General features: G+C 36.9%; 1 protein-coding gene across 2 annotated transcripts in view; it reads left to right on the top strand.

The window, feature by feature from the left end:
- LOC109898884 (tau-tubulin kinase 1) overlaps nucleotides 1-21,415 on the top strand; it is a 46,971-nt gene extending 25,556 nt beyond the window's left edge. For both annotated transcript variants that reach the window (XM_031835571.1, XM_031835570.1), the window contains exons 13-15: nucleotides 7,939-8,488; nucleotides 16,748-18,756; nucleotides 19,013-21,415. In XM_031835571.1, the coding sequence (XP_031691431.1) occupies nucleotides 7,939-8,488; nucleotides 16,748-18,756; nucleotides 19,013-19,466 (3,013 nt within the window). In that variant the 3' untranslated portion in view covers nucleotides 19,467-21,415. The remainder of the gene's footprint in view (nucleotides 1-7,938; nucleotides 8,489-16,747; nucleotides 18,757-19,012) is intronic.
- Nucleotides 21,416-21,898: the final 483 nt, after the last annotated feature.

Below are 21,898 nucleotides of genomic sequence, written 5' to 3'. Positions count from 1 at the left end.
GTAATAGAGTTATAGTAATAGAGTTATAGTAATAGAGTTATAGTAATAGAGTTATAGTAGTAGAGTTATAGTAATAGAGTTATAGTAATAGAGTTATAGTAATAGAGTTATAGTAATAGAGTTATAGTAGTAGAGTTATAGTAATAGAGTTATAGTAATAGAGTTATAGTAATAGAGTTATAGTAATAGAGTTATAGTAGTAGAGTTATAGTAATAGTTATAGTAATAGAGTTATAGTAATAGAGTTATAGTAATAGAGTTATAGTAATAGAGTTATAGTAGTAGAGTTATAGTAATAGAGTTATAGTAATAGAGTTATAGTAATAGAGTTATAGTAATAGAGTTATAGTAGTAGAGTTATAGTAATAGAGTTATAGTAATAGAGTTATAGTAATAGAGTTATAGTAATAGAGTTATAGTAATAGAGTTATAGTAATAGAGTTATAGTAATAGAGTTATAGTAATAGAGTTATAGTAATAGAGTTATAGTAATAGAGTTATAGTAATAGAGTTATAGTAATAGAGTTATAGTAATAGAGTTATAGTAATAGAGTTATAGTAATAGAGTTATAGTAATAGAGTTATAGTAATAGAGTTATAGTAATAGAGTTATAGTAATAGAGTTATAGTAATAGAGTTATAGTAATAGAGTTATAGTAATAGAGTTATAGTAATAGAGTTATAGTAATAGAGTTATAGTAATAGAGTTATAGTAATAGAGTTATAGTAATAGAGTTATAGTAATAGAGTTATAGTAATAGAGTTATAGTAATAGAGTTATAGTAATAGAGTTATAGTAATAGAGTTATAGTAATAGAGTTATAGTAATAGAGTTATAGTAGTAGAGTTATAGTAATAGAGTTATAGTAATAGAGTTATAGTAATAGAGTTATAGTAATAGAGTTATAGTAGTAGAGTTATAGTAATAGAGTTATAGTAATAGAGTTATAGTAATAGAGTTATAGTAATAGAGTTATAGTAATAGAGTTATAGTAATAGAGTTATAGTAATAGAGTTATAGTAATAGAGTTATAGTAATAGAGTTATAGTAATAGAGTTATAGTAGTAGAGTTATAGTAATAGAGTTATAGTAATAGAGTTATAGTAATAGAGTTATAGTAATAGAGTTATAGTAATAGAGTTATAGTAATAGAGTTATAGTAATAGAGTTATAGTAATAGAGTTATAGTAATAGAGTTATAGTAATAGAGTTATAGTAATAGAGTTATAGTAATAGAGTTATAGTAATAGAGTTATAGTAATAGAGTTATAGTAATAGAGTTATAGTAATAGAGTTATAGTAATAGAGTTATAGTAATAGAGTTATAGTAATAGAGTTATAGTAATAGAGTTATAGTAATAGAGTTATAGTAATAGAGTTATAGTAATAGAGTTATAGTAATAGAGTTATAGTAATAGAGTTATAGTAATAGAGTTATAGTAATAGAGTTATAGTAATAGAGTTATAGTAATAGAGTTATAGTAATAGAGTTATAGTAATAGAGTTATAGTAATAGAGTTATAGTAATAGAGTTATAGTAATAGAGTTATAGTAATAGAGTTATAGTAATAGAGTTATAGTAATAGAGTTATAGTAATAGAGTTATAGTAATAGAGTTATAGTAATAGAGTTATAGTAATAGAGTTATAGTAATAGAGTTATAGTAATAGAGTTATAGTAATAGAGTTATAGTAATAGAGTTATAGTAATAGAGTTATAGTAATAGAGTTATAGTAATAGAGTTATAGTAATAGAGTTATAGTAATAGAGTTATAGTAATAGAGTTATAGTAATAGAGTTATAGTAATAGAGTTATAGTAATAGAGTTATAGTAATAGAGTTATAGTAATAGAGTTATAGTAATAGAGTTATAGTAATAGAGTTATAGTAATAGAGTTATAGTAATAGAGTTATAGTAATAGAGTTATAGTAATAGAGTTATAGTAATAGAGTTATAGTAATAGAGTTATAGTAGTAGAGTTATAGTAATAGAGTTATAGTAATAGAGTTATAGTAGTAGAGTTATAGTAATAGAGTTATAGTAATAGAGTTATAGTAATAGAGTTATAGTAATAGAGTTATAGTAATAGAGTTATAGTAATAGAGTTATAGTAATAGAGTTATAGTAATAGAGTTATAGTAGTAGAGTTATAGTAATAGAGTTATAGTAATAGAGTTATAGTAATAGAGTTATAGTAATAGAGTTATAGTAATAGAGTTATAGTAATAGAGTTATAGTAATAGAGTTATAGTAATAGAGTTATAGTAATAGAGTTATAGTAATAGAGTTATAGTAATAGAGTTATAGTAATAGAGTTATAGTAATAGAGTTATAGTAATAGAGTTATAGTAATAGAGTTATAGTAATAGAGTTATAGTAATAGAGTTATAGTAATAGAGTTATAGTAATAGAGTTATAGTAATAGAGTTATAGTAATAGAGTTATAGTAATAGAGTTATAGTAATAGAGTTATAGTAATAGAGTTATAGTAATAGAGTTATAGTAATAGAGTTATAGTAATAGAGTTATAGTAATAGAGTTATAGTAATAGAGTTATAGTAATAGAGTTATAGTAATAGAGTTATAGTAATAGAGTTATAGTAATAGAGTTATAGTAATAGAGTTATAGTAATAGAGTTATAGTAATAGAGTTATAGTAATAGAGTTATAGTAATAGAGTTATAGTAGAGTTATAGTAATAGAGTTATAGTAATAGAGTTATAGTAATAGAGTTATAGTAATAGAGTTATAGTAATAGAGTTATAGTAATAGAGTTATAGTAATAGAGTTATAGTAATAGAGTTATAGTAATAGAGTTATAGTAATAGAGTTATAGTAATAGAGTTATAGTAATAGAGTTATAGTAATAGAGTTATAGTAATAGAGTTATAGTAATAGAGTTATAGTAGTAGAGTTATAGTAATAGAGTTATAGTAATAGAGTTATAGTAATAGAGTTATAGTAATAGAGTTATAGTAATAGAGTTATAGTAATAGAGTTATAGTAATAGAGTTATAGTAATAGAGTTATAGTAGTAGAGTTATAGTAATAGAGTTATAGTAATAGAGTTATAGTAATAGAGTTATAGTAATAGAGTTATAGTAATAGAGTTATAGTAATAGAGTTATAGTAATAGAGTTATAGTAATAGAGTTATAGTAATAGAGTTATAGTAGTAGAGTTATAGTAATAGAGTTATAGTAATAGAGTTATAGTAATAGAGTTATAGTAATAGAGTTATAGTAATAGAGTTATAGTAATAGAGTTATAGTAGTAGAGTTATAGTAATAGAGTTATAGTAATAGAGTTATAGTAATAGAGTTATAGTAATAGAGTTATAGTAGTAGAGTTATAGTAATAGAGTTATAGTAATAGAGTTATAGTAATAGAGTTATAGTAATAGAGTTATAGTAATAGAGTTATAGTAGTAGAGTTATAGTAATAGAGTTATAGTAATAGAGTTATAGTAATAGAGTTATAGTAATAGAGTTATAGTAATAGAGTTATAGTAGTAGAGTTATAGTAATAGAGTTATAGTAATAGAGTTATAGTAGTAGAGTTATAGTAATATAGTTATAGTAATAGAGTTATAGTAGTAGAGTTATAGTAATAGAGTTATAGTAGTAGAGTTATAGTAATAGAGTTATAGTAATAGAGTTATAGTAATAGAGTTATAGTAATAGAGTTATAGTAGTAGAGTTATAGTAGTAGAGTTATAGTAATAGAGTTATAGTAATAGAGTTATAGTAATAGAGTTATAGTAATAGAGTTATAGTAATAGAGTTATAGTAGTAGAGTTATAGTAATAGAGTTATAGTAATAGAGTTATAGTAATAGAGTTATAGTAATAGAGTTATAGTAATAGAGTTATAGTAGTAGAGTTATAGTAATAGAGTTATAGTAATAGAGTTATAGTAATAGAGTTATAGTAATAGAGTTATAGTAATAGAGTTATAGTAATAGAGTTATAGTAATAGAGTTATAGTAGTAGAGTTATAGTAATAGAGTTATAGTAATAGAGTTATAGTAATAGAGTTATAGTAATAGAGTTATAGTAATAGAGTTATAGTAATAGAGTTATAGTAATAGAGTTATAGTAGTAGAGTTATAGTAATAGAGTTATAGTAATAGAGTTATAGTAATAGAGTTATAGTAATAGAGTTATAGTAGTAGAGTTATAGTAATAGAGTTATAGTAATAGAGTTATAGTAATAGAGTTATAGTAATAGAGTTATAGTAATAGAGTTATAGTAATAGAGTTATAGTAATAGAGTTATAGTAGTAGAGTTATAGTAATAGAGTTATAGTAATAGAGTTATAGTAATAGAGTTATAGTAATAGAGTTATAGTAGTAGAGTTATAGTAATAGAGTTATAGTAATAGAGTTATAGTAATAGAGTTATAGTAATAGAGTTATAGTAATAGAGTTATAGTAATAGAGTTATAGTAATAGAGTTATAGTAGTAGAGTTATAGTAATAGAGTTATAGTAGTAGAGTTATAGTAATAGAGTTATAGTAATAGAGTTATAGTAATAGAGTTATAGTAATAGAGTTATAGTAGTAGAGTTATAGTAATAGAGTTATAGTAATAGAGTTATAGTAGTAGAGTTATAGTAATAGAGTTATAGTAGTAGAGTTATAGTAATAGAGTTATAGTAATAGAGTTATAGTAATAGAGTTATAGTAATAGAGTTATAGTAGTAGAGTTATAGTAATAGAGTTATAGTAATAGAGTTATAGTAATAGAGTTATAGTAGTAGAGTTATAGTAATAGAGTTATAGTAGTAGAGTTATAGTAATAGAGTTATAGTAATAGAGTTATAGTAATAGAGTTATAGTAATAGAGTTATAGTAATAGAGTTATAGTAATAGAGTTATAGTAGTAGAGTTATAGTAATAGAGTTATAGTAATAGAGTTATAGTAGTAGAGTTATAGTAATAGAGTTATAGTAATAGAGTTATAGTAGTAGAGTTATAGTAATAGAGTTATAGTAATAGAGTTATAGTAATAGAGTTATAGTAATAGAGTTATAGTAATAGAGTTATAGTAATAGAGTTATAGTAATAGAGTTATAGTAGTAGAGTTATAGTAATAGAGTTATAGTAATAGAGTTATAGTAATAGAGTTATAGTAATAGAGTTATAGAAATAGAGTTATAGTAGTAGAGTTATAGTAATAGAGTTATAGTAATAGAGTTATAGTAGTAGAGTTATAGTAATAGAGTTATAGTAGTAGAGTTATAGTAATAGAGTTATAGTAATAGAGTTATAGTAATAGAGTTATAGTAATAGAGTTATAGTAGTAGAGTTATAGTAGTAGAGTTATAGTAATAGAGTTATAGTAATAGAGTTATAGTAATAGAGTTATAGTAATAGAGTTATAGTAATAGAGTTATAGTAGTAGAGTTATAGTAGTAGAGTTATAGTAATAGAGTTATAGTAATAGAGTTATAGTAATAGAGTTATAGTAATAGAGTTATAGTAATAGAGTTATAGTAATAGAGTTATAGTAGTAGAGTTATAGTAATAGAGTTATAGTAATAGAGTTATAGTAATAGAGTTATAGTAATAGAGTTATAGTAGTAGAGTTATAGTAATAGAGTTATAGTAATAGAGTTATAGTAATAGAGTTATAGTAGTAGAGTTATAGTAGTAGAGTTATAGTAATAGAGTTATAGTAATAGAGTTATAGTAATAGAGTTATAGTAATAGAGTTATAGTAGTAGAGTTATAGTAATAGAGTTATAGTTTAGTAGTAGAGTTATAGTAGTAGAGTTATAGTAATAGATTATAGTATAGCGTTTAGTAATAGAGTTTGATAGTAATAGAGTTATAGTAGTAGAGTATAGTAATAGAGTATGAACAGAGTTATAGTATAGATTTAGTCAATAGAGTTATTAATAGAGTTGATTAGTAATAGAGTTATAGTAATAGAGTTATAGTAGTAGAGTTCATAGTAATAGAGTTATAGTCATAGAGTATTATAGTAATCGTAGAGTTAAGTAAATAGAGTTATAGTAGTAGAGTTATAGTAATAGAGTTATAGTAATAGAGTTATAGTAATCGGTATAATAGAGTTCGTAATAGGGTAGTAGTAAGTTATAGTAATAGAAGTTATAGTATAGAGTTAGTAGTAATAGAGTGTATAGTCAAATAGAGTTATAGTATAGAGTTATAGGAGTAGCAGTTTATAGTAATATAGTTATATTAATAGAGTTATAGTAGTAGCGTTATAGTAATACGAGTTATAGTAGAGTAGAGTCTATAGTAATAGAGTTATAGTAATAGAGTTATAGTAATAGAGTTATAGTAATAGAGTTATAGTAATAGAGTTATAGTAGTAGAGTTATAGTAATAGAGTTATAGTAATTCATAAAGTCCAGTTACAGCTGGACTTTAATAAAAATACAACCAGCCAGGTGCACAGGTGAAATGATTTACTGTATTCCTGAACAAATGCACCAGTGCATAAACAACTAAAATATGAATTGCATAAATAAATAGCATATTTTAAGTTTATTATGTTACTAGTTTTTGCGTAGAAGCCAGATCAATGCTTCCGTGCGAGTGGTGCTGAATGCATGGACAGCATGGATATTCTTGGAAAAAGTGAAATTTGGAAATAGAGCTGGACCTCTTGAATTATGAGTTATTTGACAAAGGTATGTGTAATAGAAACTGCAGAATATTCTCTTTCTAACATGCTGACCACACCGCTCGCTCACGTAGCGTGCGTGAGCATGGCAAAATAAAATGTACACATATATGTTATTCAATCTTTGCACTCACACTGCTCGCGTGCATCAATGAGCATCTGCGTAGCCAGGCGCTAAAATAGAACTTGGTTTTATTTGTGACGCTTGATGCGCTGAAAGTCCCGGCTCTCCCATCTCCTCCTTGGTTTTTAGAAGCATATAGCCATGTGGGTGATTGAAAGATAACTGAGGTCCACACTCCAGTCCAGAGTTGGTAGTACAGTTGTAATCCACCTTAAAGTTGGTAACTTTAATCAAGTTATAGAAAGAAGATGAAGCCTGAAGGAGGATAGATTACTAGAATCAAACTTCATCAAGTTGGATGCAGTCAAGGATATGTTTTTCATTATTCTAAAGTCCCAAAGCAACACACAGCATGTTTTTGTTTCCCTTACAATACATTTGATTAGTAATAGAGTTATAGTAAATAAAACAGTTCTGTAACAGCTTCCTTTTACAAATTAAGATGTAAAAGAGAATGGTATCAACCCGCAAGGCATGCGGTCAAATTATTAACATGAGCGCCAAACATAGATAAATAAGCATAACACAAACTCATCGTTACACTATTGTTGTTTTAAATTAAAACGCCCTCTTCACCCTCATCATTCAGTTAGGCCTAATTCAGATTCAGTTGTGAAGTAAAGTGCACAATTAAATCGTCCATTCATCAGTTTGGTCATTCATACAGTGAGGAAAGAGAAGCATTAGCATCTGGCTGGGTACCAGCGTCTTACAGCACATTGTCTTGGCGGATTGAGTTAGGAATAGGTGTGGTAAAACAGGTAAAAAGGCTCCAAATACATTTCTGTTTGTGATTTTAAGTCTGACAAATTAGCAGTGTAAAATACAAAACATTTAGGAAAAGTCAGGGAAGGAGCAGGACATTTTTTGGGGGGTGATTCTTTTATTTATTTATTTATCTTTTATTTATTTAAATTAAAATTAAAAGGCGGTTCTAGTGTTAAGGGATGTGAACAGACCACTAACTTACTACCCTGAGACAAGGTCGAGTATAACCCAGGAAGATCTTCCCCACCTACTCACACACACACACACACACACACACACACACACACACACACACACACACACACACACACACACACACACACTGAAAACGCAACACACAGTCAAGTTACCAAGATTTTGGACAGTGATTTTTTTTGCCTCCCCACCAGGTCTCGTATGGATATCCTGGGATCCCCGTCCCGCTACGTGCACTCCTCCCAGCCAGCCCAGATGCACTCCCTGGAGGGAGGAGGTGGGGACCGGCAGGGTGGCGGTGGGAGACCAGGCCAGGAGGTCTCCGTTGCCTCCGCGGCTGACCCCGAGGCTCACAGTAACGCCTTCATCCGGTCTGTACCACTCGCCGAGGAGGAAGACTTTGACAGCAAGGAGTGGGTTATCATTGACAAGGAGACTGAGCTCCAGGACTTCCTGGGTCTCCTGGGCCCGGGTGCCGAGCCCACCACCTCGGGGCCCACCACCGATGAGGAGCCCGAGGAGCTGAAGCCCCTGGATGAACTGGAGGAACGGAGGAGGTTACGGGGAGCTGTAGGTGGAGAGGTGGTGGTGAGGCCTAAGATGCGAGCAGGAGGCATAGTGGCACTTCCGGAAGGGGAGGGGTCTAATGGGGCTAGTCCTGGACACTCGGGTTATCACACTCTGCCTCATAGCCGTGGACAAAGACCACGGCCACAGTCGGAGCACTTTGGAGCTCAAGGACAGGTAAGATCAAGGGACTGCGGGGTGGAGAATTGGTGTGTGTCTTGGTGTGTGAGTGTGTTTGTATGGGTTGGGGTCCATTTGAACTGAATTGAAATTCTAATTAAATTGAAATGTACTTGGCCACCTGTCTGTCTTCGTCTGCATCTGTGTTTGTCTTTCTGCGGGTATATGTCTATGTTATCTTGGGCCGGGGGCCATTTCCTGTTATTTCCTGTGTCGACAATGTAACTGGACACAATTTGAATGAATGGTATACTTATTCTTAATCTTCTCATCCATTGGTAGTTACTTTTTGAAGGTCAATTTATGTACACCCAGTGTTAATTTGACCAATAACAGTGCATTACATAGCTTACTGTATTTTTGCTTCATCTATCCACTGACCAAAGCCTATAATTACCAAGCTGTCATAAAGTCAATGGATAATGTTTTATTTATACCGGTAGTATTGTATTTAATAAGTCATCCAGTGTGTGCAAGAGGACTGCAGATTCCTATCTCCTATGAAGAATGAATTCCCCCCATCCGGGATACACAGCTGTGCAAGTGAAACACACTTCATGAAGCACAGCAGTGTGGAGGAACAGTTATCTGCAATGGTTAAATTCTGGCCATAGTTTTAATAACATTAATTTTGGCAGCTACTGAAATGGGTGGAGCGAACGTTCCTTGTAGTTAGCTTTTTTTAATTGATTTATCCATGATTGTCTCATTGATACAAAGAGTTATTTTGCAAGAGAGACCTGTTCAAGATAGCAATCATTGCAACCATTTTGTGCTGATGATGCAGGATAATGCTGTTGTGTGAATACATGTTCTGATAGAAGATTATGTTTTGGGTTCAGACGGTAAACTGCTCCAGACAGTTACACAAAAACTGTTTCACAAAACAAGTAGGGATATGTTTCTCCTCTCTCTCCTCTCTCTCAGCGCCAAGTCAATCTCAGCCCCTTGGAAACCCCATTCAATATCTTGCCAGAACAACTTTGGCCCTGTGCCTGCATATCCATATCCAGTGACAGTCGGCAAACACTGAAATGCTCGAACATCTGTTTTTATCCATTCAAAATAAAACCCAACCCAAACCATTGCGCTTCGGTCTCGTTTATCCCTCCCTAAAAAAAGAGATTGAAAAAAGAGATCCCCCCCCCTATATTTCTGCTGTATGTGCGTGTGTGTGTGGTGTGCTCACTACAACATGCACACAGACACACAGAGACCCAGATATTCCCTTGCCAGCAGAGATAGAGAAGAGACGGAGTCTTCTTGGCCACACCCACGCCTGATGCCTTTCTCCTCCACTCTTATTGGTCTTTTTCAGTTGGAGGAGGACAGGCCCCACCCCCACCACTCTTTCCCGAGGCCCAAACAATTGAGGAGATTGGCGTCGTACGTGTTCTCGTCCTCTACCCTGGAGACGGAGCAGTATCCCCATGGTAATTCGGAAGCTGGGGCGTTGATCCAGAGAAGCCGCTCCGCCGAGAGCAGCCCCGCCCGTCTCCCCTCGCGGCGCCACATACCCCTGGTACCCGGCAGCCCCGGGGGGTCGCGACCCAGACACTCTGTCCTCAACCTGTCCCGACTCCAGATACAACAGATGCTGGCCAAACTAATGAATAAGACGTGATCGGATAAAAAACCCAGTAAGGGTTGTAGCTAGCGTTTTGTGTAATCACATACAGCGCTTTTTCCCAAACCACAACAACAATACATTCTGCTCCCTCCTCCACCTCGTCACAGAAATAAACACAATCCTGGCTATATCTAAGTGGACTGGAGGGTTTAACAAAAGGGAATATTACAACAAATATAACTTTTTTATTTATTGTGCAATAAACTGGGGCCGGCCTGTACCCTGTGCTCCAGATAAGCCTGTGGGTCTGTAGACCAGGAGTAGTATGGTCGGGTTTCGTCCTTCTGGAGGAAATGCAGGCAAGGTTACTGGATACGAACCCCAGGCTCCTAAAATGGCCACTCCACGAGGCATACAGCTCAGTGGATATTGTGGATGTGGAGCGAGAGAATAGAGCTGGGAAGATAAACCGAAGATTATCAACACCGACCATAACGATCACTAATCGCAGGCATTTTGCTGATATTGTTCATTACGATAAGCCTATACTAGAGAAATGTGAAGTTTGAAATGAAATATGTTTGCTAATATGGGTGATTGTATGGAGCGATTTTAGTGCCAATAGAGCCAAATTCATAGTTAGAAAATTCATGTAACATGCAACATTGGCTTCAGAAACCGCCAGAAGTTTCTACCACAGAGAGAGTTTGATTCTATCTGTTGTCCTCTACCTGTCCTGACTGGCAAAGTACCAGGATGTTGTCTATGGTTTTGAATCTGAATTTAGAGATCTGAATTTGAAAACTGATTCTGAGCGCATCTGAGAAGTTGAATATATGAAACTTTGATCAACTTGAAATAATAGTTTGTAAACTTCATACAGACAATGAATGCAATATCGGAATATCTAAATATTGAATTTGAATATTCAATTAAATTGAAAATTAATTTTAAATATTCATTCAATTCAGTTTAAAATCATGAAATACTAGTTAAATTTATGAATTAAATGATTAAATTTGTGCATTACAAATTCAAATATATTCAATTCAAATGCAATATCCTAATACAAATAAAAAATGATGGAATTCAAATACAATTTCTGTTGGCACTGAAATCACTCCATGTGATTGTTAATGGCACAATTGATGGCTACAACCAAGTTAGTAGTAGTAGTCGTTTAAAGAAGAATAAAACAACTGTGGTGCAATTTTATGTTATAAACTTTTTATCGTTTTTGCATCAATTTAGGCAATTTATCGCGATATGGATTTTTGTCTATATCACCCAGCTTTAAAAGAGAGACAGAGGGAGAGATAGGTATTGTGAGAGGAGAGAGAGAGAGAACGATCCACATGTTTCAAAAACTTGTACACCACAGACACTGTACACTCCACTTTACTGTACACTCCACTTTACTGTACATTCCACTTTACTGTACACTCCACTTTACAGTACATTCCACTTTACTGTACACTCCACTTTACAGTGCACTCCACTTTACTGTACACCCCACTTTACTGTACACCCCACTTTACTATACACCCCACTTTACTGTACACTCCACTTTACAGTACACTCCACTTTACAGTACACCCCACTTTACAGTACACTCCACTTTACTGTACACCCCACTTTACTGTACACTCCACTTTACAGTACACTCCACTTTACAGTACACTCCACTTTACTGTACACCCCACTTTACAGTACACTCCACTTTACAGTACACTCCACTTTACTGTACACCCCACTTTACTGTACACCCCACTTTACTGTACACTGACATTTGTTTTTTCAAAGATGCTGTTTTTCTTCAAGCGCTGAGTACTGTAGCTTTGTTAGAGGTTTCTGCTCATTTCTGCTCTGCCCAGGCTTTCATCTGCACATGCTTAAAGTGCTTTAGGTCTGGCTTTTGTGTGTGTGTGTGTGTGTGTGTGTGTGTGTGTGTGTGTGTGTGTATAGGGGGGGATAAGTATTTTTCCCCTTCTACTCATTATTATCATCATCACCACAAACACTATTACCCTCTTCATCACCATGTATTGTTCTTGTTTGATCAAGTTTAAGGTTTTGTTATTTAAAATATCGAAGCATAGCAAAATGTTGAATGGCTATTCCGGATGCTGCTTTATCATAGTCAATGTGCCAGGATGTTGAGATGAACAGAGATGGATTCTATATGATTGTTTACTGTCTGAGGGTCAATTATGGGTCATTATAGGCAATAGATTCATAGGCAATAGATTGATAAGCAATATATTGATAGGTAATAGATTCCATCATTTTAGTGGAATGCTGCTTTGTCTTACCACATATACATGTTTATAACATGTATGTAGAATGCCTATAACATGTCTATAATATTGTATTATTCATATGCACACAAACAATTGCATCTGGTTTTTTTCATGTCAGTTTTGACAGTTTTACCAGTGTTACCAGCAATAATTATTAATTTTTCATAATTTTATAGTTAATAATGTTTATTGTTGTCAATCGTTTCATTTCTCTTGCCTTTGATACTGCTGTTTGGACTCTGGATAGAAGACACAGATCTTGTTGCTTCAAGAACATGCCTTCATTTTGCTGCACCAGTCACAACTATAGATTTTTTAAATTGTCCATGTTGTCAATATTTTTTGCTCACTTATGTAATTGTTTAAAAGGAGGCGATTAAGGATGAAATTCAATTGAACCTGTCCTAGCTATGTTTATGCAATGTTTGTTTACAAACATAAATACTTGTGAGAGGAGTCTACCTGGTAATAGTAGTAGATTTGACGGAATTTCCGAACTCCTTTAGTAATAATTGTTTCATGACAGGATAGGAGCAGAAGAAGGGAGACAGAGTAGAGGGAGCAGAAATAGCTCATGCGAGGATCAAACTGGGATCCATTTTGCAGGGGGATGAAGGCCTTCAGTGCATTCGGAAAGTATTCAGACCCCTAGACGTTTTCCACATTCTGTTACCTTACAGCCTTATTCTAAAATGTATTAAATAGTTTCCGCCCCTCATTAGTCGACACACAATACCCCATAATGACAAAGCAAAAACTAGTTCTTAGAATTTTTTGCAAATGTATAATAATAAAAAAAAACGGAGAATATCACATTTACATAAGTATTCAGACCCTTTACACAGTACTTTGTTGAAACACCTTTGGCAGCAATTACAGCTTCTTGGGTATGACGCTACAAGCTTGGCACACCTGTATTGGAAGAGTTTCTCCCATTCTTCTCTGCAGATCCTCTCAAGCTCTGTCAGGTTAGATGGAGAGCGTTGCGGCTCAGCTATTTTCAGGTCTCTCCAGAGATGTTTGATCGGGTTCAAGTCCGGGCTCTGGTTGGGCCACTCAAGGACATTCAGAGACTTGTTCCGAAGCCACTCCTGCATTGTCTTGGCTGTGTGATTAGGGTCGTTGTCCTGTTGGAAGGTGAATCTTTGCCCCAGTTTGAGGTCCTGAGCGCTCTGGAGCAGGTTTTCATCAAGGTTCTCTCTTTAGTTTGCTCTGTTCATCTTTCCCTCGATCCTGACTAGTCTCCCAGTCCCGGCCGCTGAAAAATATGTCCACAGTATGATGCTGTCACCATCATGCTTCACCGTAGCGATGGTGCCAGGTTTCCTTCAGAAGTGACACATGGAATTCAGGCCAAAGAGTTCAATCTTCGTTTCATCAGACCAGAGAATCTTGTTTCTCATGGTCTGAGAGTCCTTTAGGAGCCTTTTGGCAAACTCCAAGCGGGATGTCATGTGCCTTTTACTGAGGAGTGGCTTCTGTCTGGCCACTCTAGAAATAAAGTCCTTGTTGGTGAAGTGCTGCAGAGATGGTTGTCCTTCTGGAAGGTTCTTCCATCTACACAAAAACTCTGGAGCTCTGTCAGAGTGACCATTGGGTTCTTGGTCACCTCCCTGACCAAGGCCCTTCTCCCCTGATTTCTCAGTTTGGCCGGGCGGCCAGCTCTAGGAAGAGTCTCTTGGTGGTTCCAAACTTCTTTCATTTAAGAATGATGGAGGTCACTGTGTTTTTGCGGACCTTCAATGCTGCAGACATTTTTTGGTACCCTTCCAAAGATCTGTGCCTCAACACAATCCTGTCTCGGATCTCTATGGACAATTCCTTGAACCTCATGGCTTGGTTTTTGCTTTGACATGCAGTGTCAACTGTGGGACCTTATATAGACAGGTGTGTGCCTTTTCCAAATCCTGGAAAATCAATTGGATTTACCACAGGTGGACTCCCATCAAGTTGTAGAAACATCTCAGGGATTATCAATGGAAACATGATGCACCTGAGCTCAATTTCGAGTCTCATAGCAAAGGGTCTAAATACTTATGTAAATAACGTTATTTTTAAAAATTGTTTTAACATTTGCAAACAAATCTCAAAACATATGGGGTAATGTGTGTAGATTGATGAGGGGTTTTATTTATTTAATACATTTTAGAATAAGGCTGTAACGTAACAAAGTATGGAAAAAGTGAAGGGGTCTGAATATTTCCTGGAATGCACGGTATATGGTTCCAGAGCAGAGAGTCTCATCTGCTTGCTTTAGGCCAGTAGTAGTAGGATTTAACCATAGAGATCCAATAAACATTGATTGATGCTCAATGATAAATTCCAGTCTTCCTTCCATCAAATCTAAGCCGATGTGACACCCATTTCGATGAAACTTTGCAAGTAAACTTGGTTGGAGGTACACAACATATTCCCTCCCTCTCATCATGATCCATTTGTATTCTAATTCCTAATTCTATGGATTTAACAGTACCAAACACCGCTCTGTCATTTCATTTGACCGTGGGAAAGGAAGAGCTATGCTGCGTAAACAAGACAATGCAGGTTTAATTGAATTGAGACCATGTAAAGATTGTTATAATGAGCAAAAAATATCTTATAATACACTTGCCTTTTTGGTCTTCCATCAATTTCACTTTTTCAGAGATCTAATAATGAAACTCACTGAATGTATTTCTCAACCTCTGGTTAAGCTCAGTTCTGAGGCTGTATGTATCCAGCATCTCAGAATACAAGTGCTGATCTAAGGTCAGGTACCCCTGTCCATGTAATCTTATTAGTTAGGATTTAAAATGAAAAAATATATCCTAGATCAGCACTCCTTATCTGAGACGCTTTGTGAATAGGGGCCCTGATCTCAGTTCAGTTCTCACAATAAACAATAATGGTTGCCACTTTGCTTGAACTATATTTTGTCAAGTCTGATTTGTATGTGATATGTCCTTGTGTACGTTGGTCTAGAGTTTATCTTCTGCACTTTGGTTTATTTCCAAACCAAATAAGGATACTCACGGATCAGGGATTACCTTAGTAGGCTTGGTAACCATGTGTTAAAAACATGCATGTCAAACATTTTGTTTGGCTGGTAACGTTGAAATGCGTTTTGGGAGTTTTCCTGACGAAGCATTTTCATGTAAAATTACATGCAATCATATACTGTAATGATGCTGCTTTAGCCTGTATTCTGTTGCCCCGGTCTTGTGTGTAGGTCAGAGGAGGCTGGTGGGAGGAGCCACAGGAGGACGGGCTCATTGTAATGACTGGAATTGAGTCAATGGAATGGTACCAAATATCAAACACTTGGAGACAATATTTTTGACTCCGTTTCATTGGGGCCTCTTCTATGAAAGTTCTTCCTGACCAAATTCTTCCTAGGATGTATAATGATTTGCAGTACTTGCATACCTGTGCTTATGATCTCCTCCAGTTCATTGCAGATAATGTATGTGTGCGGTGGGGTGGGTTGGCATGGGAATGTGTAAGATAATACAGTACCAATCATTATTTTCTAACACTTTGGAGTGAATGTAAAAGATGTCAACCATTATTTGAACAACATCGTGATCTGTGAGTGTCTTTCTCAGTAAAGGAGGACGGGACAGTCCCTATCGCCTTTTGTGAATATATTATAAGCATTTGTTTTTGTATCGCAATAACCCTGTAGAGTCATGTATTACATAATGTATTTAAAAGCATGTATATCAAGCAATTTTTTCAATAAATGTTTAAAAACATGTATATTAGTACATTGCTGGATCAACAACATTGCAACACTTTAATGTCAGCATGTCATGTGATCTTGTATATCTGCTTCACACCTGTACATACATTTGGCAACACACTGTTTTTAATCATGGCTACACCTTGGCCACACTTGAAATCAAACCTGGTTTGAGCATTTTAAAAGAAAACAGAGAACATAACATGTACATACAGACAGTATGAACTTTCCGTGCCTTTTCTATCCATGGATGTAAACTATACTAGACAATCCTCAGACTCTTGTATACAACCAAAATATGATTAAAGGATTTGGGGAAGTACTTTGTGGAAATGTTGTCTTTGCGTGAGCTGTTTTGATGCTATGATAGTCATTTTAAACGTATCTGAATTTTTCTAATAGATTCATATTTTTAAGGTCATACACTGGTTCTGCTCTGCAACTGTTTACAGGTGTCTGCGTTCATATGTGTACTAAAGTCTTTGTGACGGTGTTCTTCAAATATGTTTGTTCTGTTTCATTTCAGTAACACATTGTTAGATAATACATCTGATATTTCATTATTATATATTGTATGTATTATGTCCTAGGCTTCAGGGAAAGTGTTTCCTTTTCTTTGATACTCATATACTACAGCCAGCCTCTCTCTTTGTCATATGTTATAGGCCCAGGAGCAGATCAACACATACCGGGGTGGCAGTGTGGAGGACCAGCGAGAGAGACCTGACCTTACCATGCTGGCCCAGCATCGCATACATCGGGTGGACTTCCTCTCTGCCATGCTCACCGCCACCCTTCCACCTCTCCAAACCTCTTTTGAGGTTGGTTCCGGAACCCTTGTTGAGCAGGATCGTGATGGGGATATGAATGGGGCCGGGGTTGGGTCCAACGGTGTCGGGAGCCCCAAAAGTAGCGAGCACAGCCAGGAGGGTGATGATGGAGCGCCCTCTACTCTCCTTGCAGACGAGCCTCCTCTGGACTACCCTCACCTAGTCTCTGCGGGAGTGGGGTTGGGGGGTGATCCGGACCTGGAGCTGGAGGAAGGCTCCAAGACCCTGGTGCTCTTCTCCCCTGGAGACATGAGGAAGTCCCTTGCTGTGGTGGGAGATCTGCCCCCTGACGATACCGCGAGCCACCAGGGGACCCTGGCAGCCGTCACACCCCAGTGTGAGCGAGCCCTGGGAGCTCTGGGAAGCCTGCTGGATGTATCTGAGCCAGGTACTCTGTCCTCCCAGCTGAAGTCCGAGCCCAAATTGTCTTTGACAGCCGTCACTGCCATCCTGGTCAATATGGCATCCAATGTGGTTGCTCCCACTAGCACCTCCCCTCCTTTCACCAAAGTGGAGCGTACATTTATCCACATTGCCGAGACCACCCACCATAATGTGATGAGCTCCTCGGGGACCCTGCAACCCAGGCTGCTGCTCCCTGGGCTGGTTGAGGAGCCCACAGCTGAACAGGAGGACTGCTTGGAGGGAGAGAAAGAGGAGGATGTCTCCGATGGAGAGAAAGAGAAAGGTAGGGAGAGCAGATCCAATGGGGACCTTTCAGAAAACGACGTTGAGAAGGGGACGGAGAGGGAGTCTGAAGGTGAGGTCCCAAAGACATACAACGTACACAGGAGGGAGAGTGGATCAGAAGGCGATGTCTATGAGAAAGTCGAGGAAGGGGATGAAGAGAACAGGTTTGAGGAGAACATTCCAGAGAGCGACAAGGAGGATGAGAAAGATCCGGATGAGGAGAAGAGAGATGGTAGGTCCAAGGAGGAAGTTCCAGAGAGAGAAACCCCAGGTTCCCCAGATGGAGACATAGCTAAGGAGGAAGAGGAAGAGGATGTTGCAAAGAAAGAGGTTGAGGAGTTAATCTCTCCAGAAAAAGAGAAGGAAGAAGAGACGGAACTTGGGGCGGAGGCTCCGCCAGAGATACAGTCAAACCTCTCCTCTCCCATTCTCTGTCCCTCCGAAGAACCTGAAGCCCAGGATGTCCTGGTCGTTTCCACAGAAACCAAGTTATACTCTGAACAAGAGGATACTCCTATTGCCGTTTCCCCTGAGAAGGCACCTGCCCAAGACGTGACAATGGCAGAGATGGAGAACCAGGTCCAGCTCAAACAAAACATTGAGGCTTCTCCACAAGAAGAACCTAAGGACTCTGGTGATCCAGAAACATTGGCAGTGCACCAGGTAGAGAGCAAAGAAGTGGCAGAGACTAGCAAACAAACCAGGCCTCGTAAACTGAGCCGAATCCCGGTTCTCTCCCGGTCTGAGGAGGACACTGGCTCGGACCAGGACCAGTCGGCGGCGTCCCAGTCACTCAAGACTCGTCAGAAGGCCAAGCGACCTCACTTAGCCCGGCTGGTCATGGAAAGGACACAAGGTCGTATGCTAAGACTGGCTTCTGTTTCCTCAGCTTCGTCTGTTGATGATGGCTGTAAAGCAGCAGCAGAGACTCAGTCGGAGGAAGACACCCATGATGAGGACGACTCTCTGCCCAGGAAGGAGAGGGGTGTTGGCTGGGAAAGGGAGAGGCGTGGCGGGCGTCAAAGAAGCAGGATACCCCGTCCCGTCACGCCTGTTAAGCTGCAGGGTCCCTCTGTTACAGCATCTGATGCCATCTCCCAAACTGGCACCAATGCTAGTGTCCACAAGCCACAACTTTCAACTGTATATACTAGGTGGGTTCAGTTATAACATATCTGACAGGAAACACATGCTCTTATCAATTCTCAATCTATAGGGGCTCAAGCCAAGGCTGCCTTCTGTCGACTGTGTTGTTCACCCTGTCCTTTGAATAATATTCTGCATGGATAATAATATTCATGTTATTTGAAAGACTCCATATTATAAACTCAAAGCATCCTTTTAGAACATAGGATTCAAAGCATCATTCTAGATCTCTGACTATTTCTGTGTTGTGTTTCTGTCTTTCAGGCATCAATCTCACAAACCCAGGACCCCAAGCATGAATGTTCCACTGCACCAGAGGTCCCAGACTCTGCAATCCCGACCTGGACCCGGGGCCGACTCAACCCTATTCTCCACCTCCCGAACCCCCCTGCGTGGGGTCATCTTCCGAACCCCTCACTCTGCATTCCCCTCCCCCCGTAGCCTCAGCACCTCCCCCCGCAGCTACTCCACCTCCCGGACCGACAGCCCCTCCCCTCAGCGCCCACGACGGGGGGCTGCAGTCACAGAGGTCCGTAGGCAGCTCATATCTGTGCGGGCGCAGACTGCACTTCCGCTAAAACCCAGACCGCCTCAGACCGAGGACTCCTCCGTCACTGGGATGCCCAGAAGGCGAGGCAAATTTTACTCATCGTCATCTACATCCACACCCACTAAAGGGAAGTCAGATGCTTCTGAGAGCAAGACAGCCACCAGATAATATAGGCTAGCCCAGGGCAATCTATATATCAGTCTATCCAAACCTCACTTCACACACCCCTTTATCTACTGTATGTCAGAGTAACTCCACAACCACAAACGTGTTTGTCGCAAATTGTGCAAAAACGCTTTGTTTTAACTCTCAGCTTAAGAATACAAAGAGGGGTCTGCTTCAAATTACAATTAAGCCCAAGAACAAAACAAGTAATAGGGAGCACTAGGCAGCGGTGTGACCCCCAACGCCGCACAGACTAGGGAAGTGGGTGTTACTAACCTCTTTCTGCAGCTAAGGCCTCCCTGCTCCAGTCTAGGAACATGTTCTTTAGCAGGGTTCGAATTACACATTGACTCTTTATGGCTCTGCACGACAATGGTGCCCAACGTCCATGTCGTTGACAAATGTGGGGTCCCCGATTTGTTATGGGGGGTCCCCTAACCCCTCTGTAATTAAATCCTGATCCTGGAGGAATCTAATGGAGTCTGACTCAGTACAACAGCCCTCAAAAGCCTTAATAAGACCTGTTCTAAGACCTGTTCTTATCTGCTCCTCCCATCACAAACGCTTCCAGGGACAAAACAAGAACTGTAACAGGAGAGCAGCAGCCTCATCTGATCTTACTGACTAGTTTGCGTAAAGAAGTGCTTTAAATTAGAATGATCATGTGTGATATGAACATAATATATAGCTCAATTATAGGATTCACTTTATATAGGTCAGACCTCAGAAGTAATTTAGGTAACACTTTATTTGACGCTCCTTCTTATGAAGGGTTATCAACTGTTGTATTGCTTTACAAGCATTCATATCACCTTAAAGATGAAGTCAATTAAACTGTACAATAAAGCAATAAGGTGCCAGAGACTGTTATATATCATTAATGTCTCTCTCATGCCTTATTACCTTTATTGTAAAGTTTCACAATGCTCAATGACTGTATCTATGTGCTGCATTCATGTTTTAAAGCATTATAACACATAAGGGGGATCAAGTAAAGTTTTACCTTCATGTACTAAAGAATCAGATCTGAAATGGTGTTTGATTATAAAAAGGCAATGTGCAGTTTACACATGGCATTATTATTTATCTCTCACACCCAATCAGGGACTATCACAGCTGGTAAGTCTGCATTTGGAGTGAAAAAGTGTGCCGTATCAATGATAACTATTATAGAGTATTTATTATACAGTCTTATTAAGCCCTACGAATGCATCTATAAAGTGCTATGAATGTGCTTATTAGACCATATAACACTTCACGAGGAACTGCTTCAAGTGTTACTAAATGTTACCTACAGTAGGCCTATATCGCCATTTGAAATAACGGTAATACTACATTAGGTAAAGTATTGCAGAAATAAGTGTCATTATTACTCTTTCTTTGTTCATTGAGATAGAACAGGATTTTGGTGGGAATCGAAATGAATGCGTTTTGCAAGATAAAGTCGATGTATCTACTTGTGGCTTTGTAATGGTCCGCATGTGTTCTTGTCTACCTCGGGAGATGGTTTCACTCAGATATGATCACAAGTGGCTTTTCTTTAGGGGAATTCACTGGATGTACCCAGAGATGAATATTACGTCCCAAATGGCACCTTATTCCCTATATAGTGCGCTACTTTTGACCAGGGCTCATAGGGGTCTTTTTAAAAGTACTGCACTAAATAGGGAGTTGAGTGCCATTTGGGGCGCAAATCAGAAACAAATTTGAAGATAGATACTGTGGAATGTGTCCAAACGAACATGATTTCTGTTATTTTTGTATTACAGCTAATACGCTAGCTATACAGTTTCACCGAATCTTTACTTCAGGTGTAAAATCATCAGTCAATCATTCACATTTCAGAGATTTAGCTAATTCCTAGTTTTTTTCAGTTACAAAGAACTATTATTCTGAACATATATGTCCCCTTACTACATGCTGCATATTAAAAACGTCACTGTAGAATATGATTTATTTTGCACTTTAAATGTCACTGTTTATTTGTCTTCTCTTACTGTTAGTCTGCACTTCACATAAAACGTGTTACCATTTAACTTACGGAAATCATCATTTCTCACAACAAATGACAAGGATAATGCAACTTACAATATAGCGATACATCTACAATAGTGCAATGCAACGTTTTAAAATGTATTATATCCCAACAACAATACCACAACAAAATGTCTTGAGCAATTTAGTAAGACATGCAATCAGGTAGAGCTGCTATGTGATGTCAATCATTCACAGTTTAATAAGAAGCCATTTCATTGGCTCACACCAATAAAAGTTTGCTTTTAATTGGTCCATCTAGTGTGCACCAATTAGCACTTCTAAGAAATTGGCCATGCATTTGCCATGCCTTGCCATTGAAATATACTGGTGTTCCATAATACTTTACCCATAGTGTATTGTACATAATATAGTTACTTCTAGAGACAATAAGTTATCTT

Source organism: Oncorhynchus kisutch, linkage group LG11 (assembly GCF_002021735.2).
Source record: "Oncorhynchus kisutch isolate 150728-3 linkage group LG11, Okis_V2, whole genome shotgun sequence".
Taxonomy (NCBI): Eukaryota; Metazoa; Chordata; class Actinopteri; order Salmoniformes; family Salmonidae; genus Oncorhynchus; species Oncorhynchus kisutch.
The sequence above is the reverse complement of the archived record's forward strand: the minus strand, read 5'-3'. Positions and strand labels throughout refer to the sequence as shown.